This window comes from Chroicocephalus ridibundus, chromosome 2, assembly GCF_963924245.1.
Source record: "Chroicocephalus ridibundus chromosome 2, bChrRid1.1, whole genome shotgun sequence".
Lineage (NCBI taxonomy): Eukaryota > Metazoa > Chordata > Aves > Charadriiformes > Laridae > Chroicocephalus > Chroicocephalus ridibundus.
Genome location: NC_086285.1, coordinates 45,600,549 through 45,625,491, shown reverse-complemented (window position 1 = coordinate 45,625,491; position 24,943 = coordinate 45,600,549). Strand labels below are relative to the sequence as shown.

Genomic DNA, 24,943 nt, shown 5'->3' with positions numbered 1-24,943 from the left:
TGAAAAGAATGTTGAAGGCTTCCAGACCCATCAACAAAAAAGACCCTTCTTACCTTTTTCTTCCCTCCCCCAGATCCAACAACCTTATGGGCTAAAGCAATAGTATGCAGACCCACAAAATACAAAGTCTGATTATTGTAGCTGTGCAGCTAACAGCAAGGGAGCTTGCAGGTGTGACTAATAAACTACTGGAAGGTTGACCAATGAGTAAGAAGTCTGTAGTCCATCAAATGATTAGTGAATGTTGTCTTCACAAAACAGAATGGTACTATGTTGTAAGGATATGCAGCAAGTGTCCAAGTTACAGAATTTAAAGATATAAAATAGGAATTGAATGCATAAAGAATGGAACATAGGATCACGTCTAGTATATGAATGAATAAACTAGCCAATTTAAAAAGTGCATGACAGGACTCGATAAATAACAGCTACTCCCTGGAGTGTAAATCGTGAGCTGAGATCCCTGGAGATGCTGATGGCGACCAGTGGAACAGCAGCAGCGTCAACGGAAGCAGCAGATTGGAAAGAATAGCTAAGAACATGAAACAATTCGGCCAGGCCTTCTCCTTCTCACCTTGTTTTCTCCCAGTTGTCTTAGACTTGGCTTTTAGCATCAGTCCTAATGACATTTGCTCTCTGTTCTGTAAGGTTTTACTTACAAGGAACCACCCTGCAAAGTGCACGATGAGACTGAGCTAAAAAAGCCAAAACAAAACCCCAAAGGAAATAATTTTTTGTTAGCTGAGACAATGAAGATACATAGCAACTGGTTTTTCATTTGTTCCCTTAACAGAGATGATGTGGATTCCTGGTTAGGGAAAAGAGAACAAAACAGTGGATGGGGGTGGGGGGAGCTTGTTTTCATTCTTCTCTGAGGGAAGAAATAGAATTGTGAAAGCAGAGGCAAGGACTGAAAAGAAAAAGAAATGTGCGCTGGTGATTGGCTGCCATCCTGATTGTCAGAGGTATAGTTCTGTTTGTTCCGTCACTTTTTGTGTCTCTGTCTGCAAATTACATGCCAAGTGAAAATTAACTTGCTCCTTTGAAGCTTCGTTGATAGGATGTATGTGTCTAAGCCTTAATAACTATTATATAACAAGTCATTCCAATTTTACTGTTCATTGTTTGCTTCTTTAAAACAATTGAGGTCAAGCCGACTGCTACCCTGAGGTGACAATAATGGAGAATTATGGGCTTATTCTCTGTAATGGGAGGGAAGCAGTAATCAAGAAAGGACAATTGATATCGATGTCATTATCTGGTTCCATCTTTCCAAGATGCTTTCAGAATATCTCACTTGGTGTTCTAGGATCCTTTCTTAAATTTTTTTTTTTTCTCATTACTGTGGTAATGTTCACAGAGGCTACTGTGGGTCTTCATCCAGATTGAAGCTTTTTGGGTAGAATTCCTTTCTGTTTGCAGCTCAGGGAGGTTCTTTCTAGTCAAAAGCTCAGGTTTTATTGTAACAAAATGTACAGATTGTTACTTGTGGAACTTAAGCATGTTTGCGGTCATCTGGTCTTGTACTGTTTCCACTTTAGACACTTTTAAAGCTGAAATGCAAAATTCTCTTTAAGAGATTTGCGTTTTATATTGCGGTACTTCTAGCAGCAACCTCTGTGCATAGCTCTCTTGCTTTAGTTATATATTAAGCTGCCTTCCTAGCTTGTGTGCTATTGATGGAATCCCATTGAAAGATCTATGGATGTGACTTTACTTAAGAGAAGAGAGAAGTCTATAAATCCTTATCAGACAATTTCTTTTGTCAAGCAGTGAGATGCACGTAGCAAGTGACCTTGAGTAGTTTGGGAATGCTTTTCAGAAGTTAAGCCAAGGGAAAAGTTCTCTTGCTCTGCAGTGGTTGGGTATAAATGCTTAACTCAAAACAAAAATGCATTAAATTGGGGGAAAAAAAAAAATCATTTCTACTGCAGTTGCATACTTCTCAGTTGGAGAGGTATACCTGTTGAGCTGGTGCTTAACAGTATTTACAATAGTCTTTTTTGCATGTGTTTATGCTCTTTCCTTTTTCAGAATAAATAGTTAAATGTGGGAAAGCTTCATGGAAATACTAAGTGGGAATTGTGAATTTAAGCTGAATTGGTGGCTAGTGTGTCAAATCAATGACTGGTATGATTGCTTTAGTGACGTGGGAGTTCCAGGTATCTCTGTCTTCCATTTTGATATATACTTGATACATACAGTTATACATAAATGTATAAAAAAATACATTGATGTATGTTGGTTGTCTGTTTCAACCTTTAATTTTTACAATATGACAGTTCCTGTTGTTGTTGATGAAATACAGGTCAAGATTGCAAGAGGAGTCCTTGCTCAAGGTCAGAATTGATGACTATATTAGGTTTACATGGCAACCCAATCTATTGGGTTTACTTAGAATTACTTAGAAGGCTTTTATTTTTTGTGCGTGGACTTTCCTCTGTTCTGTCACTCATCTGCTTTTGCTTTTAAGAAAAGCAGTGTTTTATATTAAAGAACAGAAAAAAACACGCCCCTGTGGTATATGCTTATTTAACAGTGAGAATCAAGGTCCTGACTCATATCACTTATGACTTAGTCTAGGGTGGTTTGAAAAGCTGGTTTCTCCTTGTGTCCTTTTGCAATCTCTTCTGAAATGTTTTTCTTTTGGTACTGTTGTCTAAAAGCAAGAAACTAATATTTCCAGAAAGTGTGTATGTGTGTGGATAGGGAGAGAGATATCGTGTTTTCATATAACACTTTATTTATTTAAAAAAACAAACCAACCTACCAAACAAACAAAAAATTCCCTAGAAAGTGAAGAAGAAAACTGGCTATTTCCCCGCCTTGGAAGGCAGTAAACTTTTCACAAGGGCAACTTGACTTAATGTTGGTAAGAAAGTGATCCATGTTGCATTTCTGTTATTATTTAAATGTCTAGAGCTTTTCCCACACAACGGTTTATTTTTACAGATGCTCTGTTTTTCATATAAGCACTGTGTTGTTTATTTTCCCATGTTTTTAATAATTGTTTTCAACTTGCATGCAGTCAGTAATGGAAAGGATTTAAAAATAAAAATTGCTGCATTAAATCTTTCAAAGGAATTGCCTAGAGATAAGTAGTGCTGCTAGTGGTGGTGCACAGAGAATACTACAGTAGAGAAAAAGAGTTATTAACTGATTGAGCTGAATGTCTCGATTAATTATTTCTAGCACGTCACAGAGGAGCTTGATGATACAGAATTTCTGTGGGTTCTCAGCGCTAAAAGAATGTTTTCCTTTTTCTCTGGAGTGTTTTGGATTTTTTCATACACATGGGTAGGCATATCTTAATACCAGGTCTAAAAGTATTCAATATGTGTGAAGGTCAATACCAGAAAAGGAAAATACCATAAGATTGTGGCTAGGGAGGTGTGAAGAATCTTCCTTGGATTTTATATTCCAAAGAAAAGTAGGAAGATCTGAAGTATTTAAGTGGTTATATAGAAAGGCAGGATTGGTGACACTACTTTATTTTCTCGGCCAGCTCCACATGGCCTGTATGACAAAGGGAGAGTGTCTGCTTGCCCTTCAAGGTCATATGGCTGATGTCGTTCTTCCTTTGTTCCAGGGAGCTTGAAGTCACTGTGTCTTGGGAGATGCCGCTGAGACAGCTGTGGATTGGGGAAGTTTTATAGATGGCTTAAAGCTGGTGTTTGCTTTAGGTTGTTGTGATGTGCTGTGTGAGTTGGGTGAGATCCCATAGACCAGTAATTCTAGAAAGAAAGATGTTCTGATTGTCATAATACCCATCTGGGCTGGACAACCAGACTTAGGCCTCTTAGTCCTGGAGTCTGGATAACAAAAGCATTTCCACTGTAAATAAAATCATGTCAAAAGCAGTCATATGCTCTTCCGTTTAGGTGTGGCTATTCAGTTTTTTTCCTTTGAAATTTCTATTTATCTTTGTTTTAGGATAGGAGGAAAAATCTTTAACAGAGAGTTTATTATTATACTTAATGATTGGGAGTCTCTCTCTCTCTCTCTTTCTAGTTTAAGAAACAAATTGAAGCCTTAAATTGAAAATGACATTCAGGTTTTGTAAGATGATTTCTCTGCATGGGAAAGATTAATATATCATCTAGTATTTTAACAAAATATTGAATTACTGTAATTTTTTATTTTAGCACAGAAAGCACCTCAATTTTTCATTATTACGTCTTAATTTATAGCAGCTAATTTTAGCTTATTTACTGGATGAAAGAATGTTCTTTCTTTTTCTGACATCTGAAATACATCTGCCTATCTTTCACATACTGTGGGGGTGACCCCGAGACAAGCGTCGTTTCTATTTCACCCATTTGTTTGGGATCTTGTCACATAACCGTTTGTTCCCATACATTATGGTTGTCATTGTGTTCATAACAGGAAGATCCAGGAGGTGCAATTCCAGCTGTGAAGGAGTAGTTAGCAGTTGCAGTGGCTGGGATAAGTAGGACAGGATTTTAAGATTAGCCAGGGAGGGGAGGAAGCAGGCAGCAACAGAAGCTGTGAATTGGCTGTTTTGGAGCAAGCAGATGACCTACTGAGGAAAAAGTCAGAGATGATTCCCATTGCAGTCTTCTGTGAGGGTGTCATTGGATAGCAGGTTTCTTCGAGGGTAGCATTATTCAGAAGAATTTTATTGGGTATGCATGCCAGGGTTTTGATAGCGAGCGGGATACAGGGGTGGCTTCTTTGAGAAGCTGCTAGAAGCTTCCCTCATGTCCAACAGAGCTGATGCCAGCCAGCTCTAAGGTGGACCTGCTGCTGGCCAAGGCTGAAACCATGTGAGCTGGGATAACACGTTTAAGAATGGGAAACAACTGCTGTCCACCAGAAGCTGGTAGAGAGGAATGTGTGAGAGAAACAATTATGCAGACACCAAGGTCAGTGAAGAAGGAGGAGGAGGTGGTGGTCCAGGTGCTGGAGCAGAGATTCCCCTGCAGCCCATGGTGAAGACCATGGTGAGGCAGGCTGTTCCCCTGCAGCCCATGGAGGTTAACAGTGGAGCAGATATCCACCTGAAGCCTGTGGAGGACCCCATGCTGGACCAGGTTTATGTGTCTGAAGGAGGCTGTGACCCCGAGGAGAACCCTCGCTGGAGCAGGCTCCTGGCAGGACCTGTGACCCCATGGAAAGAGGAGCCCATGCTGGAGCAGGTTTGGTGGCAGGCCTTGTGACCCTGCGGAGGACCTACACTGGAGCATGCTCTTCCTGAAGGACTGCACCCCATGGAAGGGTTGCATGCTGGAGCAGTTCGTGAAGAACTGCAGCCTTTGGGAAGGACTCATGTTGGAGAAGTTGGTGGAGGACTGTCTCCCATGGGAGGGACCCCACACTGGAACAGGTGAAGAATGTGAGGAGGCAGGAGTGGCAGAGACAACGTGTGATGAACTGACCACAACCTCCATTCCCAATTCCCCCTGCGCTGCTCAGGGCCAGGAGGTAGAGAAGTCGGGAGTGAAGTTGAGCCTGGGAAGAAGGGAGGGGTGGGAGGAAGGTGTTCTAAGATTTGGTTTTATTTCTCATTACCTACTCTGATTTGATTGATAATAAACTAATTTCCGCAAGTCAAGTCTGTTTTACCTGTGATGGTAATTGCTGAATGATCTCTCCCTGTCCTTATCTTGACCTACAAGACTTTTGTTATATTTTCTCTCCCCTGTCCATCTGAGGAGTGGGAACGATAGAGCTGCTTTGGTGGGCACCTGGTGTCCAGCGAAGGTCAACCCACCACAAGAATATGGACAATACCTGAGAATTTCTGGCAGGCTGAAAGGTCTGAATCTCCGTCAAGCTTTAGGAGCAGCTGTTAATAGGGAACACGTGATGTGGTCTGCTTGTTCTGCTGCAGGATGAAGATGGAGAAAGGAGCAAACCATTTGTATGAGCTAGTCTTCTCCTAGCCCGAGGCTTTCTCTTAACATTTTGCAGTTAGAGAAATGCAGGCCTACTAATGTTAGACATATGCATGCATGTAATTCCTTTTAATACATGTAGTCCTGATAGTTCTTTCAGTTTTTCTATTTTGTATCTAGCATAGAGTTGTATTTCTGAAGTTTGAGTGCATTTGTGGGAATATGTGGTTTCTTTTCCATGTTGTGAGAAGCTATTTATAGGTGAAGAAGGGATCCAAAGCTGAAACAAGAGTGGAAAGAGAACTGGGTTAAGACTTTGTGAGGAGACGGGGGCAAATATCCTTGCTGTTGTTAGAAGTAGAGAACTACTACTTTCAGCTCTCTGTATTTGCAAATGGGGAGGATGGAGAGCTGTAAGGTGCTAAAATAACCCAGAGCAAGAGCAACGTCATTCAAACTGAAGCAAGCTTTTTCACTTTGGAAAATGGAAGTTACAATTTAACTATCTCAAAATCAAAGCTTTTAATTCTGGTTTTGCAGCCAGCTTAGAGTGCTGATAAATAAGTAAGATAGCGGATAGTACTAGAGCTGCATGGCATAGTGTCTGCCCTGTTAAGGGTTACTGTGTTTAATAAGTTTCGTCTAGCACAGTTTGGTGTTTTTGTATTAGCTCCTCTTTGATTTACTCTTTTTAGAACAACCACACTTCAACTCTTCTAAAACCTTTTGTCAAAGACTTTTTTTTATAAAAAAATATTGGCAAGCATGTAAAAAAAGTTCAGTTATTTCAATAATATACGTTATTTCCTTCCCCTTTTGCCACAGAGTTGTTCTGTGACTGTCTAGAATAGGGGAGGTATTCCTTTTTGTTCTCTTCATTCAGCACTTTAAACAGAGTGGTTTTGATCAGTGCTCATGCAGCAAATGTTCGGCAAGTTCTAATACTTTGAATCCTACACAGAAGTTGGCGTTCTTGGAGTCTTCTGCTGCATCAGGTCTGTAGAACAGCTGCTGGTACCGTAATGATAACGTGAAGCTAGGTAGCACAGAAAGGATGAGTCAAAAAGGCTTCTTTAAAACTATCTTAGGTCAGCTAGAGGATAGTACGACTCGGAGCAATACCTTGTTTTGGCTAAAGGGAGAATAAATCATTGATTTTTTTTTTTTTTTTTTTTAATTTCTCCTAATCTAGGAATGATATAGTTGATAAAAGCCTGTAAAGCTTTGGGCTAGGTGATGACTGCAAACATTCAGTTAATTTTCCATATGTTTCCCAAGTCAGTTTATCTTATCCTCCTGTCTTAGCTGCAGAAGAATATATTGCCTTTTATTAATATGGAGGGGAAAATGGAAATGTTTGAAGTTTTCAAAGTTTTATTTTGGATTTTATTTCCTATGGAAGCATTTATTTGGAAATATTACTGTTTCTCACCAAAATAAAAAAAAAAAAAGGACAAGAAAAAGGAAGGTAGGAAAACCAGTCACTTAGAAATGAAAATAGAACATTTCTGTCACAGTGGAGCATGAGAACATCAGGTTTTCAACTTCACATTCTTATTCAGGATAGGAACAGGAGGGAAGCAGTTTTCCATACATTTATATTGTGCAGTCTTACAGGGAAAAGATGATTTTTTTTTTTATCCTAGCCATTTCTTTGTTGCCTCCCTGAGCTCTTTTCCCGAGGGAGGAATATTTGCATGAGTGTGTGTCTGTGATGCTCTTGATTTTGTTCTAGCTTTGAAGTAACCCTCTGTCTGTGCTGCAGAGCTCAGTTACACGGTGTGTGACTTCTCAAAGCAGAGTGCTGCCTGGGGTTTTAGCGGTTCCCTAAAGCTGCATGTTGTTGGGGGTCTGTGTCACCTTCTGACTGATCTGGTTTTCTGTCAAAGGGAATTAAAATTGACTGTGCCTTCTACTGAAGCTTTGGCTTCGGTTTTAAATGTTGTCTATTAAAATGTCATTATTGTAACCTTCAGCAAGGCATTTAGCGAAGTTTCCTTACAAACCTTGCAACAACAGCTTTTCGCTTCATTCTAAACCGGTTTGCAAGGATGGTTATTTGCATCTTTGAGTTCAGTTTCCTTTCTCGCTTTTCAGTGCACTCAACGTATACTTTTTTAATCAGTTATTTACCATAGCATAGTGAGGGTATAGGAAGGAGGCTGTACCATACTTTGAAATATATGATAATGATAATAAAGCCATGGAGTTCATAATAATACATTTTTACAGTCTAGTAGCTCAGACAAACAGAGCTTGAATCTTTGTTGTTTATGAAGCCTTTGGATATTTTTTTCTGAAAGCTTTGGATACCTCGAGTATGAACCTATAAGTTTTTGCAATAAGTTTTTTGCAAGGTAAGTGTAAGAAAAGAGGCTTGTCATGTGCATGTCTAATATCCTATAGGCTGTAAAAACAGGAGAGTAGTTTCAAACATCTTTTGGCTTTAGGAAGGATTTTGGAAGCTTGACAATTTGTTTAAAGAACAGCCTGCTGAAATAATGTTGTTTTTATCTGCTATACAAGCATGCATTTCATCTTCATCTGGACAGTCCAAATCTAGAAACAAATTAACTTTCTCCCTGACAGCTGGATTTCATATCTGATAGTAAATAAGTACTCTTAAGTTGCATCCTATGCTAATGTCCGTAAACTTACAAGTTACCTTATTTTGTAACAATTCCTTACTGATGCTTGAGAAATTAAAAATGGCTGTTCTTAAACTGTAATTAGATATTTTATGTAGGAAAGAAGGAGAAGGGACAGTGTAAATTCCTTGGGTGTCTCAGATCACATATAAAGGAAAGAAAATCTAAGCCTAAATTACTAATGGAGAAGGAAGTAGAATTTTCATACTTTTCCTTACGAAGACTTTCAGAAAGTATGAGTCACACTATTAAACCTACTATGAACCTACTATTTTAAGAGACGATTTTCTCTAACATAGTCTTGACATTTTTACAGGCCTTTGGTAGTCTCAAGCCCTTCGTTTTTGTAGGTAAGTATATGGTATATTTGGATCAGAACATTAACATCCATTTGTGGTAGTTCTTCATATTTAGTCACTATATCAACCCATAAGAATTTAACAGCTACATAGTGATATTTCCTATGACAACAGATGGTTTTGGACCTTTACAGATCATGAGCCAAGTTGAGGGACAACAGAAGAATCTTGTACAAGCCATTGAAGCTCTCCCAAGTTCTGGCCCCCTTTCTGCCTTGGATCAGGACTTGCTGCTTTTAAAAGCTACCTCTGCTGCCACCCTGAGCTGCCTTGGAGAATGCCTAACTCTGTTACAGCAAAGCATGCATCAAGTGGGCCAGCATCATAACAGGACACTGTCGTCAGGTGAGCACAAACTCTCTTGGGTGTTATTTTATGTGCCTTTGGGTTTTTTGTTATGATAATGAAGCAGGCAAAATTAACCGTTCCTCAGAGAGTAAGTTGGGACAAGCAGCTTGTAAACTTCTACAGTCTCAGGTATTGTAATTTTTTTCTTTGCCTAAAAAAAGATGCAAAATCTATTGAAAGCAGAGGACAGGAGGAAAAGGGGTCGTCCTAAGTCTTCTCAGGGAAATTGGGTTCTGGAGACAGCAAGACAAAAAAAAAAGGTGGGCATGGAGAACAGCCTATATTCTTAATGACAGTGCAGAACCTGCTTCATTGTCTTGTTTTGCTTTTTTTTTTTGAGATTGAAACCACAATACAGATCTGTTTGATGAAAATGCATGTAATAGTATGCAATATACAACGAAAAATCATATTTCTAGTTTTTTATATGCAAGGATGCTGCTGAGGCAGATTTATTTCACTCTGTTTTTTTTTTAAATCTGGAAAGAGTTCCCCATGCTGCTATTTAAAAAAAAAAAAAAAAAAAAAAAAAAAGTGGCAAACTTCTATGAGCCTAAAATGTTGAACAGTGTGATTCTGCATTGAGCTCTCTCATGAGCAGGCATGAAATTCTCAGTCCCCACGTAGCTCGGTTTTTTTCAGTTCACCCAGTTCTACATCTCTGTCCATAATGTCTGAAGTTGGACCTTTAGTGTTCTGAAAGGGTGGCCAGTGTTTCTCCATACACAAGCTGCACTCCCAAGTATAAGAGCAGGAGCAGGACTTGATATGAGAGGAGCAGCAGCAGCAGAACTCTGGATACGGGATGGCTTTTTATGTTTCCTTCAGGTGCTTCAACAACATCCCCCCTAACCTGTTACTACAGGGCAGAGTATGCCCCGAGGGCTGCTGAGACAGGTAGGAAGGTAGGTAGGAAGCCCTCTGAAGAATTCCAATTGTGGGGAAAAATAGAAATGTGAGAGGGTCACTTAAAAAGCAGGCAAATGATGTAAAAAAGGTTCTTGGAAAAAACAGTGTAAAAACTTTGATGCCTATACTATGGTATGTCGTGACTTTCCGGCATCCAGGTTCTGATATATATTTCATAAAGGAACATAAATAAAAAATTAGTTTTCTTATTTTCTGTATTCTGGTTTTCTTGTAGAAAATGCAAAAAAAGTTGCACGTATTTAAATAGTGATGATAAAATGTATTTAATTGAATTCTTTGATATAATTTCATTTCAAAAGAGAATGGTTTGGAACAAAGATGAAAAGCATCCTTCAAAGAAAAGTCACTTTCTAGTTTCAAAGTCCCTGAAGGTTGTTTTTCGTGTCCATGTGATCTAAGTGAACTGTCAGAGATAGATGACTTTGAGTTGTACATGTCCTTGAATCTGTGTCCGAATAATCTTCTGTTAAATCAGTGTCTGTATTTTGACTTGATAATGATTTTTGAGGATTCGTGTGCAAGAACAGAAAAAAGCAAACACAACATTAGTAATTGCTGAAAGGGAATCCCATATTTTTTGAGAAAAAAAAAAAAGGAAAGCCACAACTCTGAAGTACTCGATAAAATTAAAACGTTGTTCTTTGTTCCTCCTAAGACTTTAAACTTGTTCAAGAATCCTTTCAGGAGTCAAAATTCTGTAACACTGGTTCACACCAGCAGGTTTGGTGTAACTGTGGAAACCTGAGTGTAAACAGTTAATTCTTCAGTGTGTACATGTGCTTGTTCTTCGGTATGTAATTTAAAAAACAAAAGAAAAAAGAAAAAAGAACTAAAAGCTGCTGAAGTATTTAGTCTCTTCTCCCTGACTGAAAGTCTGTGAAACGATCTGTGCCTTGTTATGCAACACAGTTGCCTGAAAGAACCTGGCCTACCAGTCTTGATTACTGATTTTCCTACACATTTAATCTTGTCCAGGCGTACTTTGATAGACTTAACATTTCTGCTGAGTGGGTAGAGTTTCAGAGTCATCAAAGCTGCATAAACTCATATCTAATCAGACTAATGCCTTTAAGTAATCCTCTAGCAAAGTCTAATTCTGAGAGATGACATATTTCATTTCGATTCTGTGTCCTCCAGGTGATTTTTTAAAATTTCTTACCCAGAAGGTGCAACCAAAAGATGACCTTTACTGTCACCTGTTGATACTGTCAAGTGAAAATGACTCTTGTTAGTTTAAAAGCCATACATTTTTTCTGACAGGAAGTTTCAAACGCCTTCCCCATGAGATGTGATGGCACCGTGCAATTTATTGCCAAATTTTCCCATGCCAGTGCTGTCTCGTTACCTCCCGCATAGTGTCCCAATATGCTAGGGGGCGTCGCTGGGCAGGATCCACAGAGTTCTGTAGGGAGAGACAAGATAGGAGTTTGGTAACTTACTTTCTTGCTTCTAGCCTACAGTTCCTGAAAGCGGTCCAGTCCAGCAAAGCAGCACAGGTCCTGGCACATGTGGAGCGTGAGAAATAATCAGTGGCTTAGCTTTGGTGGTTCAGACTTACCCTTGAGTTTTCCTTCCTTCAGCATTAAAAGCTCTCACTATTATGCCATAAAGAGAACTGCCTGAAAAGTAGATCTATATCTGCTTTCTCTGTACCTTTGCTCCGCTTGTGTCCTTGAAGTCTTTATGGCTGAGTACTCAAGGATTGCTTCTCTGTGCACTGTAGGCCTTGCAATCTTACTGCTTCTAAAGGAAGGAATTAAAGTAGCTGAGAGTTTCTGACATATTTAAGGAATGCACTTATGAAGATCATAATTAAATAGTGGCTATTTTAAACAGATTTACAGACCTTTATTGTTTTAAACAGAAAAAAAATGTCTCCTTTCTTTTGATGTTTTTACTGCTTTGTTTTCCAGTAATGTGAGTAGAAAGAAAGCAGCTTGGCATTCAGTTTAGTGGAATCTTATCCAGAATCTAGGATTGTGTAGGTCTTGACTTTGAATATTTTTATGGCCTCCTTTGTCATGGAATAGTTTAAAGATGACGTGATTTTTCCTTCTCGTTTTCATGTTTCTCACGAGTTGTCAGTCTTAGACCTCAAGCCTATAAGCAGATGTGAGGATGAAACTGAAGTCTTCAATCTTGTCTTGAAGGGTAGTCAACACATTTTATTTCCACTCTAAAGCTTCAAGGAAAGGTTTTTGTGATTGTCTTTTTTGTTAGTGCTTGATTTTGGAAGTGCATCAACAAGAACAGTCAGTGAAGCAAAATCCTGTCTGTGTTTCTACTTTTGAGTCAAAATAATGTCAAATATTGTCAAATTAATTTCTAGCTGACATTATTAAAGGTATGTGCATTGATCACTGGCTAAATTCTTTGTGATTTTTTTTTCTTTCATTGAAAAATATGCTGGAGAAGGATATTATTAGCTGAAAGTGGTTACATATAGTGTGAATTGAGGATGAGGGATTGCACGTAGACAAGCGTTCTTTGGGTTTGAGAATTTTACTCTCTTTGTAGGAGGGAGAAAAATGTCAAGGATTTTACTAACAAAAGTGGAAAGGATTTTTACTCTACTCTGCTCTGATGAGACCCCACCTGAGTATTGTCCTCCGCACAGGAAGGACCGTGGACCTGTTGGAGAGGGTCCAGAGAAGGGCCACAAAATGATGAGCGGGCTGGAGCACCTCTCCTGTGAAGACAGACTGAGAGAGTTGGGGTTGTTCAGCCTGGAGAAGGGAAGGCTCTGGGGAGACCTTATAGTGGCTTTCCAGTACCTAAAGGGGACTTATAAGAAAGATGGAGACAGACTTTTTAGCAGGGTCTGTTGTGATAGGACAAGGGGTAATGGTTTTAAACTTAAGAGAGGGAAGATTTAGACTACATAGAAGGAAGAAATCTTTTACGCTGAGGGTGGTGAAACATTGGAACAGGTTGCCCTGAGAGATGGTAGGTGCCCCATCTCTGGAAACATTCAGTCAGTTTGGATGTTGAAGTTGTCCTTGCTTATTGCAGGGGGGTGGGACTTGATGACCTTTAAAGGTCCCTCCCAACCCAAACTATTGTATGATTCTATGATTTTCCTATTGGTCAAGAATGTCACCACTTAGGTACATGTGAAGTATTTGCTAGTCAGCATTCTGTGCCTTGTGACAAGCTTGAGTTGATTTAGCATGCAGATAGGAAACAGATGACTTTTAAAATAAAAATGTGGAGAAGAAACTTTTTTCTTCACTTCAACCTTTAAAACTTTAAAGTTTTATCTTTGTTATCTTTTCTGCCTCTGTAGCCGTTGGCAGAAGAATACTCTATAGAGCCTATTGACTGCAATGGCTAACATCCTTCCTTCCTAAACTGCAAACAGGACAAACTTGAATGCTCTTTACAGGTTATGTTGTGTTTTAAGTCTGTTTTTTTATTTTAGTGTTTTGGCAGACAGAATCCTGTCTTGTAGTAGCAAGCTGCACAGATAAATCCGTTCTTCTAGTCTGTGTTTCACATTAGCCATTCACTCACTGAATAAAGCATCTCCATGATAGGAATTCCCTCCTATATTTTTCTCTTTCTCACTTACCCACTTTTCCAAAATGTAAAATAGAATGTAGGTTTTTTTTTTTTCCTGAGGAATTTTTTTTTTTAAAAAAACAAACCCGTCCTTACTATAGATCTTTCTGGAGTTCATTTGAATGTGCAAATGCTGCTTATTTTGGCTCCCATGTCAGCAAATGGATTGAAGATGATTCTGGAGGTGAGGGCGATGTACTTGAACTTTGCTTTAGCAGATTCTCTGTTGCCTCCTTTTTAGAGAAAATAAATGGACAGGGAAGACAAAATCTAGATACTTTCAATTAGGTGACAAATGACAGCTAGGGAGTCTCCTGCAGCTGAAACGGCAGGAGAAAATTGAGCAGAGGAGTCCTCTTTCTTGCTTAACCCCCCCACCCCCAAATGCTTGTGGGCAGGAAAGGGTGAGAAAAGAAGACGGGGGAGACCATATTCTTTGTTACTGGTGTAATTTACTAAATTTGTCATGGTCAGTAAGGTCTCCCTTGAATGCATCATCACTATACTTGCTTCTGCTGAGAATAACCAAAACAATTTGCTGTTCTACCTAAAAGCTGATACATTATTCTTTATATGCTCTTTCTTCTTTGGAAAATAACTTTATTTTCTAGTTCCTGCAGAGCATTAGCAAGTACAATGTTGTCTTTCTAATCTGAAAAGCAGACGTGCAGCTGCCGCTTGCTGTTGCTGGTTCAGCCTGCTGTAGGATTCATCAGAGACAAAACTGTCGCATCCATCCCTGGCAGGGGAAGGAATACGGATCTAATCTTGGTCTCTGCTCGAGGCCTACCGTTGCATTGTTAAGGGGATACTTGTTAGAGTATAGGTACAGTGTATTGTAAGAGTTCTATCAATAGATATTTGTTTACAATTGTGCCAGGAAAAAACATAATTGTTTTTTTTCGTCTATAAACCAAGACCAGAAGACTTAATAGAAAGGTTTTTGTTATAGAATAGAGGTAGGTGTTAAGCATACTTCATGCATCAGTTATCATGCAAAATGGTGTTTGAAGGTACATGAGGTACCTAGAAAATCAGAACCAACAAAAGAAAATTGTGAACACTGCTTAACTGAAAAAATCTCCTGCAAGCCTCTTTGGGGACAATTTCCCTCCTTCCTGCTGTGTGTACCTGTGAGAGGGAAACGTGTGTCCTGAGGGCATTTGTGTGGGATACGGCCTATTGTGCCATCTGAAATAGGTGCGGTTTTTGTGAACTATAGCATTGCCATAGGGAAAGGAGAGTAGGTTGTGCCTGGATGCTGTACTTTTCTTATGTAGAAGCGTTCTCCTGTGCCTTGGTGGATTTGTCTGCTGGGTGTTAATCACAGTGGAAATCGGTGATGAACACGCAGCAGTCGGTGACAGGGGAAGTGGGAAAGAAGCTCATTTTGGGTATTTTCAGTAAGAACTCTCATTTTGTGTGTACGTGTGCACTGAACTTCAGAGGAATCAGGCTTGTGTTTTCAATCCTGGAACCACAGAACCAGCACTGCGCAGGTAGAGGAGATCTGGCTGATTTTACTAGTTGTGTATTTGGCACATCCTTTCTAATTTTTGCATAGTTCACTGCAGAAACTGATATTTTGTTTTAGTTAGTATAGTGCTTTGCATAGTCTTAAAGTAGCCATGAATGCTTATGGCTGCCCTTCTGGAGAATTTCTTTAGAATTATGAAATGCATCAAAATAAGAATTGAATTTACCTTTCTGTCAGCTGTCTTTGGCTATGACTGAGAACAGAGCAAAAAGCTGTCTTAAAAACAAAACAGTAACAGCAGTTTCTTCCTATTTTTATCCAACTCTGAAAATGAACTTTCTTTCTCATAATATGTTTAGTTTTTATGTCTTTTTTTTTTTCCCTTCTTGAAGTCTTTAAAAGAACATGACTTGAACTAGTGATAGAAAATTTTGAGTGTCATAAAGCGGCAAAGATGGCAAATCCATTAGAAGGGATCAGGTTATTTACAGGTGGCAGCTTAGTCTGCAGAGAGTAAATTCCAATAAAATAATGTGATTTGATATGGGACAGGGAACAACTACCTGTATTATTTTGTGGTAAGAGTAATTTCTACTAATGCAGGTGAGAACATTTTGGATATACAACTGATAACGTGAGTGAAATAGGAGCCATGTTGTTGTGTCCTTTCACTTCTTACATAGAGATTGTATTCTGATCTTAGTTGATTTTAAGATTATTTCTGACAAGTTCTCTCTTCATACTTTTGTTTTTGCCTGAAAAGTAGGCTGCTATATTAGGTATATGGCAACTCCCTTGGGATGGTATGAGAATGCTGACATTTCAGTGTAAGATTTGTAGATTAAAGATCATCAAAGGTTCCCTGATGGCGCTTTGAAACTAGGCATGGAACTTTTTCAACTCGTTCAGAGAGCTGACTTTTTATTTATTTAGGTTTCTGTGCATATTACTGGTATCTTTTACTGCATATGTCTCTTCTGCAAAGTAAAATTCCAGGCAGACAGAATTTAACAAAACAGTTTTTCTCCTATGCAGAGGTGTTGAGGAAACAGATGTGCTTTATCCTTTGGACCTTAACTTTTGGCATCCTATTGGTGTTGGCTAGGTCATAAAGTGTTGTTAAGATCTTTGTAAAAATTGATTAAGCTGACAAGATTTGTTGTTTTGTGAGGGTAGCATTGCCCTTGGGACAGGTGGAAAAACATGCTTCCATAGTTCTAACAGTTTCTATTTCTGTAAGAGAGTCTCTAAAATGTGTGGAGAAAGATGAAGTAAATAGTCTTTTTATGGTGTGTTTGTACTGAAGACAACACAGTCTTAAAGTGCTTTTAAAAATATGTAAGTGATGATAATAAAGTAAATGTTCATGTTTAAACATTTCCCCTGAAGCAAAGCATTTATTCAAGTCAGAGCTTTTTCTTATGCTTATTTACAGAAATTAAATTTTTTAAAAATATATTAATTAAAAAAAATAATTGTTTACAGTGAAGCCCAAATAGATTGTGTGTGCAAAGAGAAAACGGAATACCCCAAGGAAATGATCGGATGACTTATTTTCAAAGATTGGCATAAAGAGAAGTCAGCTCAATTTTTTTATTCTTTTTAGTCTCTCTGTAGTAGGAAAACAGCATCAATAATCCAATATTCAGCTGTCTGACAAGGAGAAACAGAAAAATAGATTGAGATTTGTTACTACAAAATAATGAAGAGCGAGAAGAATAGGCACGCTCCATAGGACTCTTTGTGGTTATTCAAAAGTGAAGGAAGTTTTTTAACTTCTTGCTTTTTTTTTTTTTCCCCTCTTTGAAACCTGTACTAATTAACATCAAAAAGAGTGAAAATTTTTTAACGGTTTACAGACATGCGAATTTCTTCCAAGGAACCAACATTTTTATTTGAAACTTTCCAGTTTAGTTCTATTGTTCGTGCTGATGGTACACTTCCTTCCTCCCATGCAGCGAGAGTCCATTTTGGATGTGCCAAAACAATCTTCAGATGATCCTCTGAATCAGAGCTTGTTTTGAGGGGTCTGGGGTTATCCTTTGCTCCTGTCAGCAAATCGCTCAAGACCTGAGGAGCAAGCGAAGAGATACCGTGACTACAGTCACTGCACTCTTCATTCCTTGCCACATATACTGTAACAGCATGTGTTGATTTAACTCCATCTTTGGAATGGAGGCAGACGTTAGTTTCCTGACGCGTAGGACCAATGTATAGAGCCAATCCAACAAAATAACAGTTTGTTTCATACTTGTATTTTTCTCTCACATGGTTCACATAACTTGACCAGGACTTACAACATCTACTGGCACAATCCTCAAAGTCATTGAAACCCAAAAAGCTTTGCAGTATGTGGCCTGACAGCAGAGCCACAGAGATGTTCTCCCCTGGGCAATGGGAAATTTGAGTCATTGTGTGAAATACACATTTAAAAAAAAAAAAAAAAAAGCGGGGTTTTTTTCCCTTGTTGGTTACTCAGATTTTTGAAAATCGTTTTATACTTAACTATTAGCTTATGCTTTCCCCAGCAAAAGATGGTGTCACAAAATCATGCTAAGCAAGTAGGCCTGAACTCCTGTCATGTCATCATAATTTAATGCCATTTTGGATGAGAGGAATGTTCTGTGATTATTTTATCTTTAGAATTTGGTAAGAGGTTAGGTATAGAATTTGCGGCCCATTTATAATATTACACAGCATTACCTCGCCAGATCAAACCATTTACTTTAATTAGGAGGCAACCTCTGGTGACCCTTTGTGATAGGGAGAATAGAAATGGCATATTCTTTAATGTACATTGTGTTGATTTGGGTCATCTTAAAAAGTTGTCAGTGATGAGAGGAGATCCTCCCAGTGGCACTAATTGTATTTTCATACACAAATTATGGTAATGACTGAAGAGCTGCGATTTTCTCATCCATATCTATGCATTTTATAGCAGTGTGTAATCAATAGCTGAAATTTAAGCCCTATGCTGAGGGCTACTGATTTGAATGTTGATACTATGTTTTAGAGCATTAAGGCAGGAACAACCCTGCAGTCGCCTTAGCTGATTGTTCTTTCTGTCTTGGGCATCCTTAAATGCTGTCCCATCCTTGAAATCAGGTGCCCCCAGAAATAAGGGTTGTTCTGATATCTAGTTCTGTCTGATTCATATTTAATATGTATCTTTCTAATAGACCGCTTTTAAACCGTGGTCTTGGGACCAGTAGAGCATTTCGGCACTTAATCTAGAAAGAGCTTTTAACAGTACAGAGAGAAATAAAATACAGCTGCTAAGCTTAAAACCCTGATTTCAGGCAGAAGAAATGGAGTGTTTGCTTGGATAACTCCGTAACTATGAAAACAGTGGATAGAAGATGCTTTCTTAATTACCAAGGTGTGCCAGATTGTACAGTCTTCATGTATAATTCTGTCTGGTGGTGGGAGTAACATTTTAAAATCTTCCTTCATTGACTTTTTTAAAAAAAGTACTTATCACAGATAAATTGGCATAAAAGATGCTAAAGTATTTTGTTACTGAAGTAAAACTGCATGGAAGCAGAGAAGAGATAGCAATTCATTTATATTAGTAGAGTGATGAGATGAATGGAAGAAATCTGTAATCTGTCTCTTGTAAGTTGACCCTCATTTTCTGCTTCAGAAGGTATCCTGGGATGGCCTGGGCCCAAGTCACACTCCACAGAGCAACTGAAAAATGGTGCCCTCAGCTCCTTATCATCTGCTAGTGCCAACATTACATGGGCAATAGTACCATCTGCAGCCCAGGATGGACAGGCGCTGCAGCCAAATACAGAGGTAAGCGTGCTAGGTCTCTGTAGGCCATTTCTGTTGTACCTGAGACTTGACGTTGGTTAGATGTCAACCATGTATGATGGTGGATGCTTTTATTAATTACTTGGTTTATTTTTTTTATAGTATCCTCTTTGTTTGAAATTAGTTGTGAAAATGCTAAGTTGCGTGCAAAAGTGCACTCAAAACTAGAAAAATACATTGATGATATTGATGTGTGCTTTTGCCTCTCTGAGGTACTTTGGACAGTGGGCTGTGGCGAGTGTACAGTCTCTTTTCTAGTCGTAAAAGCAATTAACAGACTGTCAGTACCCATTTCTATTTTCTGTCACCAGAAAAAGCTGTTTGATTTTTATGCTGGGTTGAGATAGACAGGAGGCGCTAGGACCATACCATTTGCTTGCTACTTGTTCTTCCATGTTGCTGTTTTCTCTTTGGTGTCTCTTTGAGTTGAAAAAATAATATAGTTGAAAACTATATTATTTTCTGACCCCTTTTCCTGTTAAGTAATTATGGGCAGAACTTGTCCACATTATCCTGCTCCAGCCTGTTGATTTGTGCTTTTGTGGCGTTTACTTGGTAAAGGGCAGTTCTGAAGCATCGACTCTTTGAGGAGGCTCACAGCTGCGTATCAGGCATCTCATGCACTGAAATCTCACATCTCACCATGCCAAACTTCTCCAGCTTCTACTGTCTGCTTCGGTTACCAGTGCTGCCCACCAGGAAAACACTTCACTCTGAGACCCCACAGATTGTAGGGCACCTGGAACATGTGAGACCTGGAAAACTGGGAGGAAGTTTTTGAGAGAGCTGAAGAAACCCTTCCCTACTAATGAATGCTCTTTGGCAATTGGAATGGCTTAAATTAAATTATATCACCTTTAACAAAATGTGTAATGGCTGGGGACATCAATAAAGTTGTTTGTTTTTCCAGTTCTTTTGTAGTATCTTGAATTGAGTATAGTTCAAAAAATCCAAGGATAAACCAGATTATTTTTCTTTTAGTATTACGTGTTATTTTGGTCCTCTTCCAGATCTATCTTTAGAAAGTAATTTCAAATTCTGTTACTCCTAGTGTCCATTAATCACAATGTTTAAATTACCTGTAATTGCTTTTTATTAGGAGGTTGTGTAATTTCTTTTTCAGATAAGCCAACTGCAGTTCTTATAGTATGTTTTTAAGACAAGAGGCTATTTAAGAATATTGTTTTGGGAGTTACTTCTTTACTCACTGATAGCCTGCAATTTGTTTCATTAGGGTTTTTTTGGCCTGGTAAAGCCAAATGGGATGTGGAAACATGGGCTTTGCAGCAAAAACATAAAGAGCAGGAGCTGATTTAACTCATCTCAGGGTATCATTTTGCAGTTGAGTTGAGCCTTTACAGCTTGTTTTAAATTTTTTTTTTTTTTTTTTTAAAAGTCCAATCTCCTCCCCTTCGCTTGCTGATGAGAAATACTGAGTTGCGCGTGTGGCTTGAGATACTGCTTTGCTTGTGGAACTCATGATTTATTGAGAAGGGAGTACCCTTGAAGAGTTGGATATAAACAAGGGAGCATAGCAGAGTTTGTAGTACAGAGTCCTCAGTGCTTTGTGGGCAATCTTCCTGAAATCAGCAGCTTGCATTTGGAAGCCCTGGGGCGCTAGCCCTTAAAAAAGAAGAAAAAAGGAGGAAAAGAAAGAAAAAGAGAATAAATAAGATTTTTAAGTTCTAAAAAGCTCAGCTGAAGATGGTGTTTTTGGCAGAAGCAGTAAGTGGAAGTTTGTGGACTGATAGACCAACAAGAAGCATCAGGACTGATGCATGTAATTTTTGTATGGTAATATAGTTTGTTAAGCAGAAATTTGGTTTTGCCCCAAGAAAGTGGCCTGAATCAGGATTCATTCCTGGAAGCTCTTTCCAAACCTGCATCTTCCCTTCCACTGAGTCCTTTTGTACTTCGTGTCGTCGATTTGAAGTGCTCTTTTAAATGTAGCTGATACATTTTTCAGTTTTGATCATGTTGATTAAGGTATCAATGCCCCATTGGAGGGCTGAAGCACAAAGCCTGAATTGTGGAAGAGGTGAAGAGTTGCATCTAACGTAAGTTGGAGCTTTTGTGTTTCATGTTCATCTTCAGATCAAGCGAGTTGTCATGCCTTGTCCCAGAGGCTACACCTCTTGGCTGCTGTGGTCAGATCCTTTTCTGGAAGAGGAGATGAAGTTTTCTTTGAGTACTGCAGGTTCTGCCCAGCTGTCCCAAGCTGAGTGAAGTGTCAAACAGGAAGCTGGAGCTTCTTGGAGTTGTGACAAGAGAAAGGAGGGTGAGAGAACAGACTTCAGAGAAGAGAAAAATCTTCTGAGCAGCATAACTGTTACCCTGCTAAGGATGCTGTCTGAGCCAGATGGTCACCCTGGAGATGATGTCTGACACCCCACAAAGTCATCAAAGGTGTTTGACTTAACACACTTTTAACAATTCTGTGTGCAGGATTTAAGCATATTTTTAAATTTATTCTGGCCTGTTGTGTGTCCAAGGCAGGAGCCTAGGTTTGGCACTAACTAGCCAATTCATTTTAAAAGGTATAAAAGCACTGACTGTGCCTAATTACTTACGATGTGTGATTATATATAAAAGCAACTGCAAATTGTCACACCCCACTTGTTTCGTAGTCCAGATTTATTATTGTTAATAGCTGTGGTGGCATGAGCACAGATGCATCTAGATGTCATTGTTTGACAAATTTTTGACATTGAAGACCCTGATTTCTTTTTTTATCTGGTAGCTTCTTTTAAATGTAGAAGAAAAGAGGAATCCACAAGTGTCATTCAGATGAAGCTTATTTCTCTTAATGATTTTTGTTTAAAAAAACCCCAAATTGGGCACTGGATGATCCTTTTTTCTGAGGAAGTTTGTAGTGTATTAATGGGGCTCAGCTTTCAGAATATACCTGCCAAAAGAAGTGAGCCTTGCTTTTACAGAAGTTATAAGAGAGTGATTATCAAAGTTAATACCAGTTTCTTCTTTGACTGGATTCTGGATTTTTATTTTAAAAAATCTGTACCTTTTATGACATAACTTCTATCTCTTAGTCAGAAGTTATACCCCAAAGGAATGGGAGAGAGCTTTTTCGCTATCGCTCAGCGTAATACAGTAGATGTACTGACCAAACAAATTGTGAATTGACCTGTAGTCTGAAATAGAAAAAGCCATTAAATTAGTACCCTTGAGGAACAACCAACTCAGCTGCTTATATTATAGAGTGTTATTTATAAGGAAAAGATAATCTTAGGTATGTACATCAGCAGTGATTTTGAAAAGAAAACGGAGATGTTTGTTATGTTGGGCTGGGGAGAGGGATGACTGCTGGGGAATCTTTCCCATATAGCAGGCTGCCAGTGGCAGCAGTTTCCTGGCAACATGACCAAGTGGCTGAACGTCTTTAGTGATAGCTGTGTTAATTCTCAGCACAGCATGTAGACACTTTGCAGCAGTGTATTAAGCAACATCATTAACAAACCAATGACTTGTTCTCTGCCGTGGTTTTTGTATGTTTATGAAGAAGCGTGGATCTTTATAATTCTCCTCTGGAATAACAAGGCTCATCTGATGCAATTTTCTTTGAATGCTTAAGCATTCTTGAGGGATGTAGTAAGTTCTGGTGTTGAGTTTTGATGCCATAGATAACTAATGTAAAACCTTTCTTTTTGGTCTGTCGCACTGTCAGGGTTTCAGGAATGCAGATTCTCTTCCCTGGTGAAATAATGTAGCAGCTAAAGATTCTTCTCTTTAGATAATGTGTTGGTGTTCACTGGCTTTTGTTATTCAGGGCGTTTCTAGCTTCCAAATGCAGGGATATAATTTGAGATATTGTTTAAGCTAGTTCAGAAAATACAAGATTTTGTGGCAGAGATTATTTTCTTGTGTATTCCTTGCCTATTTTATCATGTCCTTTCTTGATGTTGCTGTTTCATCTTCCTAGATGAGTTTTCTTTTAGGGTTGTGATATAGGACAACATGAAGTTAAAGCCTGTTATCTTCACTGAAGGAAGTAACACCTGACAGTGAAATGCCGGATCAAACACCTTTTTCTCTTTATTTTTCACACTTTTTTTTTTTAATGGTATAAGCCTCCTTTTTTGGAGGTACAAGTTTCCTTTTTTGGATTTTTTTTCATTCTGTCCACCTGAAACATCAGGTGGAAGCAGGGATAAGGGCTGAGCTGGACAGAACTATTCTCCATCTGATGTGAGTTGATATAACATACTTTTGTGCCTCTCCTACCAAACCACTTTGGAGTTTTTGGCATAAGCTATGTTATAATTTCAAGATACTATTTAGGGTTTTTCCCTTAAAGCCGAACGGGTCAAATTTGGTATGGAATACGCCAGAGTACACTCTTCAGAGCTGTGACATGAACTTGGTCTGTGTCTGTTGTGTGGTAAACGGGACCCTGCTTCCTTCATTTAAGAGTTTGTAATTTTGAGATTCCTTTCAACAAATGCTGAAATTGATTAGTTTTAAAATATTGAGTCTCATAGTAAATTCAGTTGTAGTAAACTTGGTGCCTAAGTAGAATAAAGGTGTGAATCACTTCCATGTGTGAGCTACTGTTCCAGTTCAAATAATTGTCATTTTGGGTGTTAGAATTCCCCTTCTGAGCTGAAAAAATGCAACTGTGGGCCAAATGCTTCCCCCGGCAGGCAAATATAAATGGGAAACAGGCTGTTCTTACACAGGACCTGAGAAGGATGGAATAATCTTCTGTTGATCTAACAGTTTAGTTAAGGAGGATTAGAAAATCATGCTGTATCTACATTTGTGATTTAGTTCTCTTCGTGTGATTTTTATGCCTTAAAATGCCATGCCAGCTGATTCTTTCCATCCTGCGGATCTGGTGTCTGTGCGTTCTCTCTGCTTTCCTGTCCCTAACTTTCCCTTGCTTGTGCGCATGAGAAGCTGTACGCATGCTCCATGTTGAAGTGTCTTTTTAATAGGATTGAAGTTTTAGCTCTGTAGGATTGAGGCTTTAGCTCTGATTATCTAACTGCTAAACCAGGTTTTAATTGTGGTAGTGATTGCAAGGGCAGTCAAGTCCAGGTTATTAAACATCTTTTGGTCCCCTAGATGATCTTAACCTTGATGTTTTCAACTGTAAGAAGGAACTGTGCTATTTACAGGGTGTACTGTATTTTTTTAGTTCTTAATTTTAAAAGACCATGTGTTTTTGTCCAATCTCTTCAGATGATAGTCACTTTCAAGCTGAAGTTGTTTTCTATCTCTAGGTTAGTATACATCCTAATATGACGATGCTTCATCCGTTACAGAGGATATAATAGCCTTCAGAGCTATTACGGAATGTCAAGATGCTAAGAAATGATTTTAAAAGCACTCATGCAATTTTAGAGACTAAGCTGGGTACAAGAAATGCTTTCTAATTCGGTATTACCTTTTCTCTATACAGCTGTGTCTCAGCAGACTTTCCCAGGACTGGGGATTGTTTGCTAGTTTAAATTGTTCCTAGTGTTTCCTAGTTCCATTTTGTACTTGACATAAAGCTGTGTAATTGATGTTGGGAGATCAGTTTGGCGATGAACATACTGTGCTAGCCACAAGTGCAGTAATGGAAAGAGAGCATATCAGCGTGTGAAAGTAACATTTGCAGTATTACAGAGAGTCCCTTTTCACTGTTTAGTACAGACGTTACAGGATTTCTCAACGTGCTCTGCTTTTTGCCTTCTGCATGATTAAGTAGTTTTTGGGCCGAAGAGCGCAGTAAATGGCCTGTAATGACCTGGATAGATAAATTAATCTCTAGGCAAAGATAGTACCAGTTAATCCATTCACTAGCAGACCATCTGAAAAATGAAATCTGAGATAATCAATTGAAGGTATATTTAAGGATAATCAAGGGAGGTATATTTAAGGATTAAATGTACAATTACACTAAAAGTAGAATTAAATGACCCTAAGCCTGCTGCAGCGGGGCTG

The 24,943-nt window shown here is 38.8% G+C and overlaps 1 protein-coding gene across 1 annotated transcript in view; it reads left to right on the top strand.

Annotated features, from left to right (window-relative positions):
* OSBPL10 (oxysterol binding protein like 10) overlaps positions 1–24,943 on the top strand; it is a 118,109-nt gene that overhangs the window by 57,397 nt on the left and 35,769 nt on the right. Inside the window, exons 5-6 of the mRNA XM_063325243.1 lie at positions 9,000–9,210; positions 18,825–18,979. Of these exons, the coding sequence (XP_063181313.1) occupies positions 9,000–9,210; positions 18,825–18,979 (366 nt within the window). The remainder of the gene's footprint in view (positions 1–8,999; positions 9,211–18,824; positions 18,980–24,943) is intronic.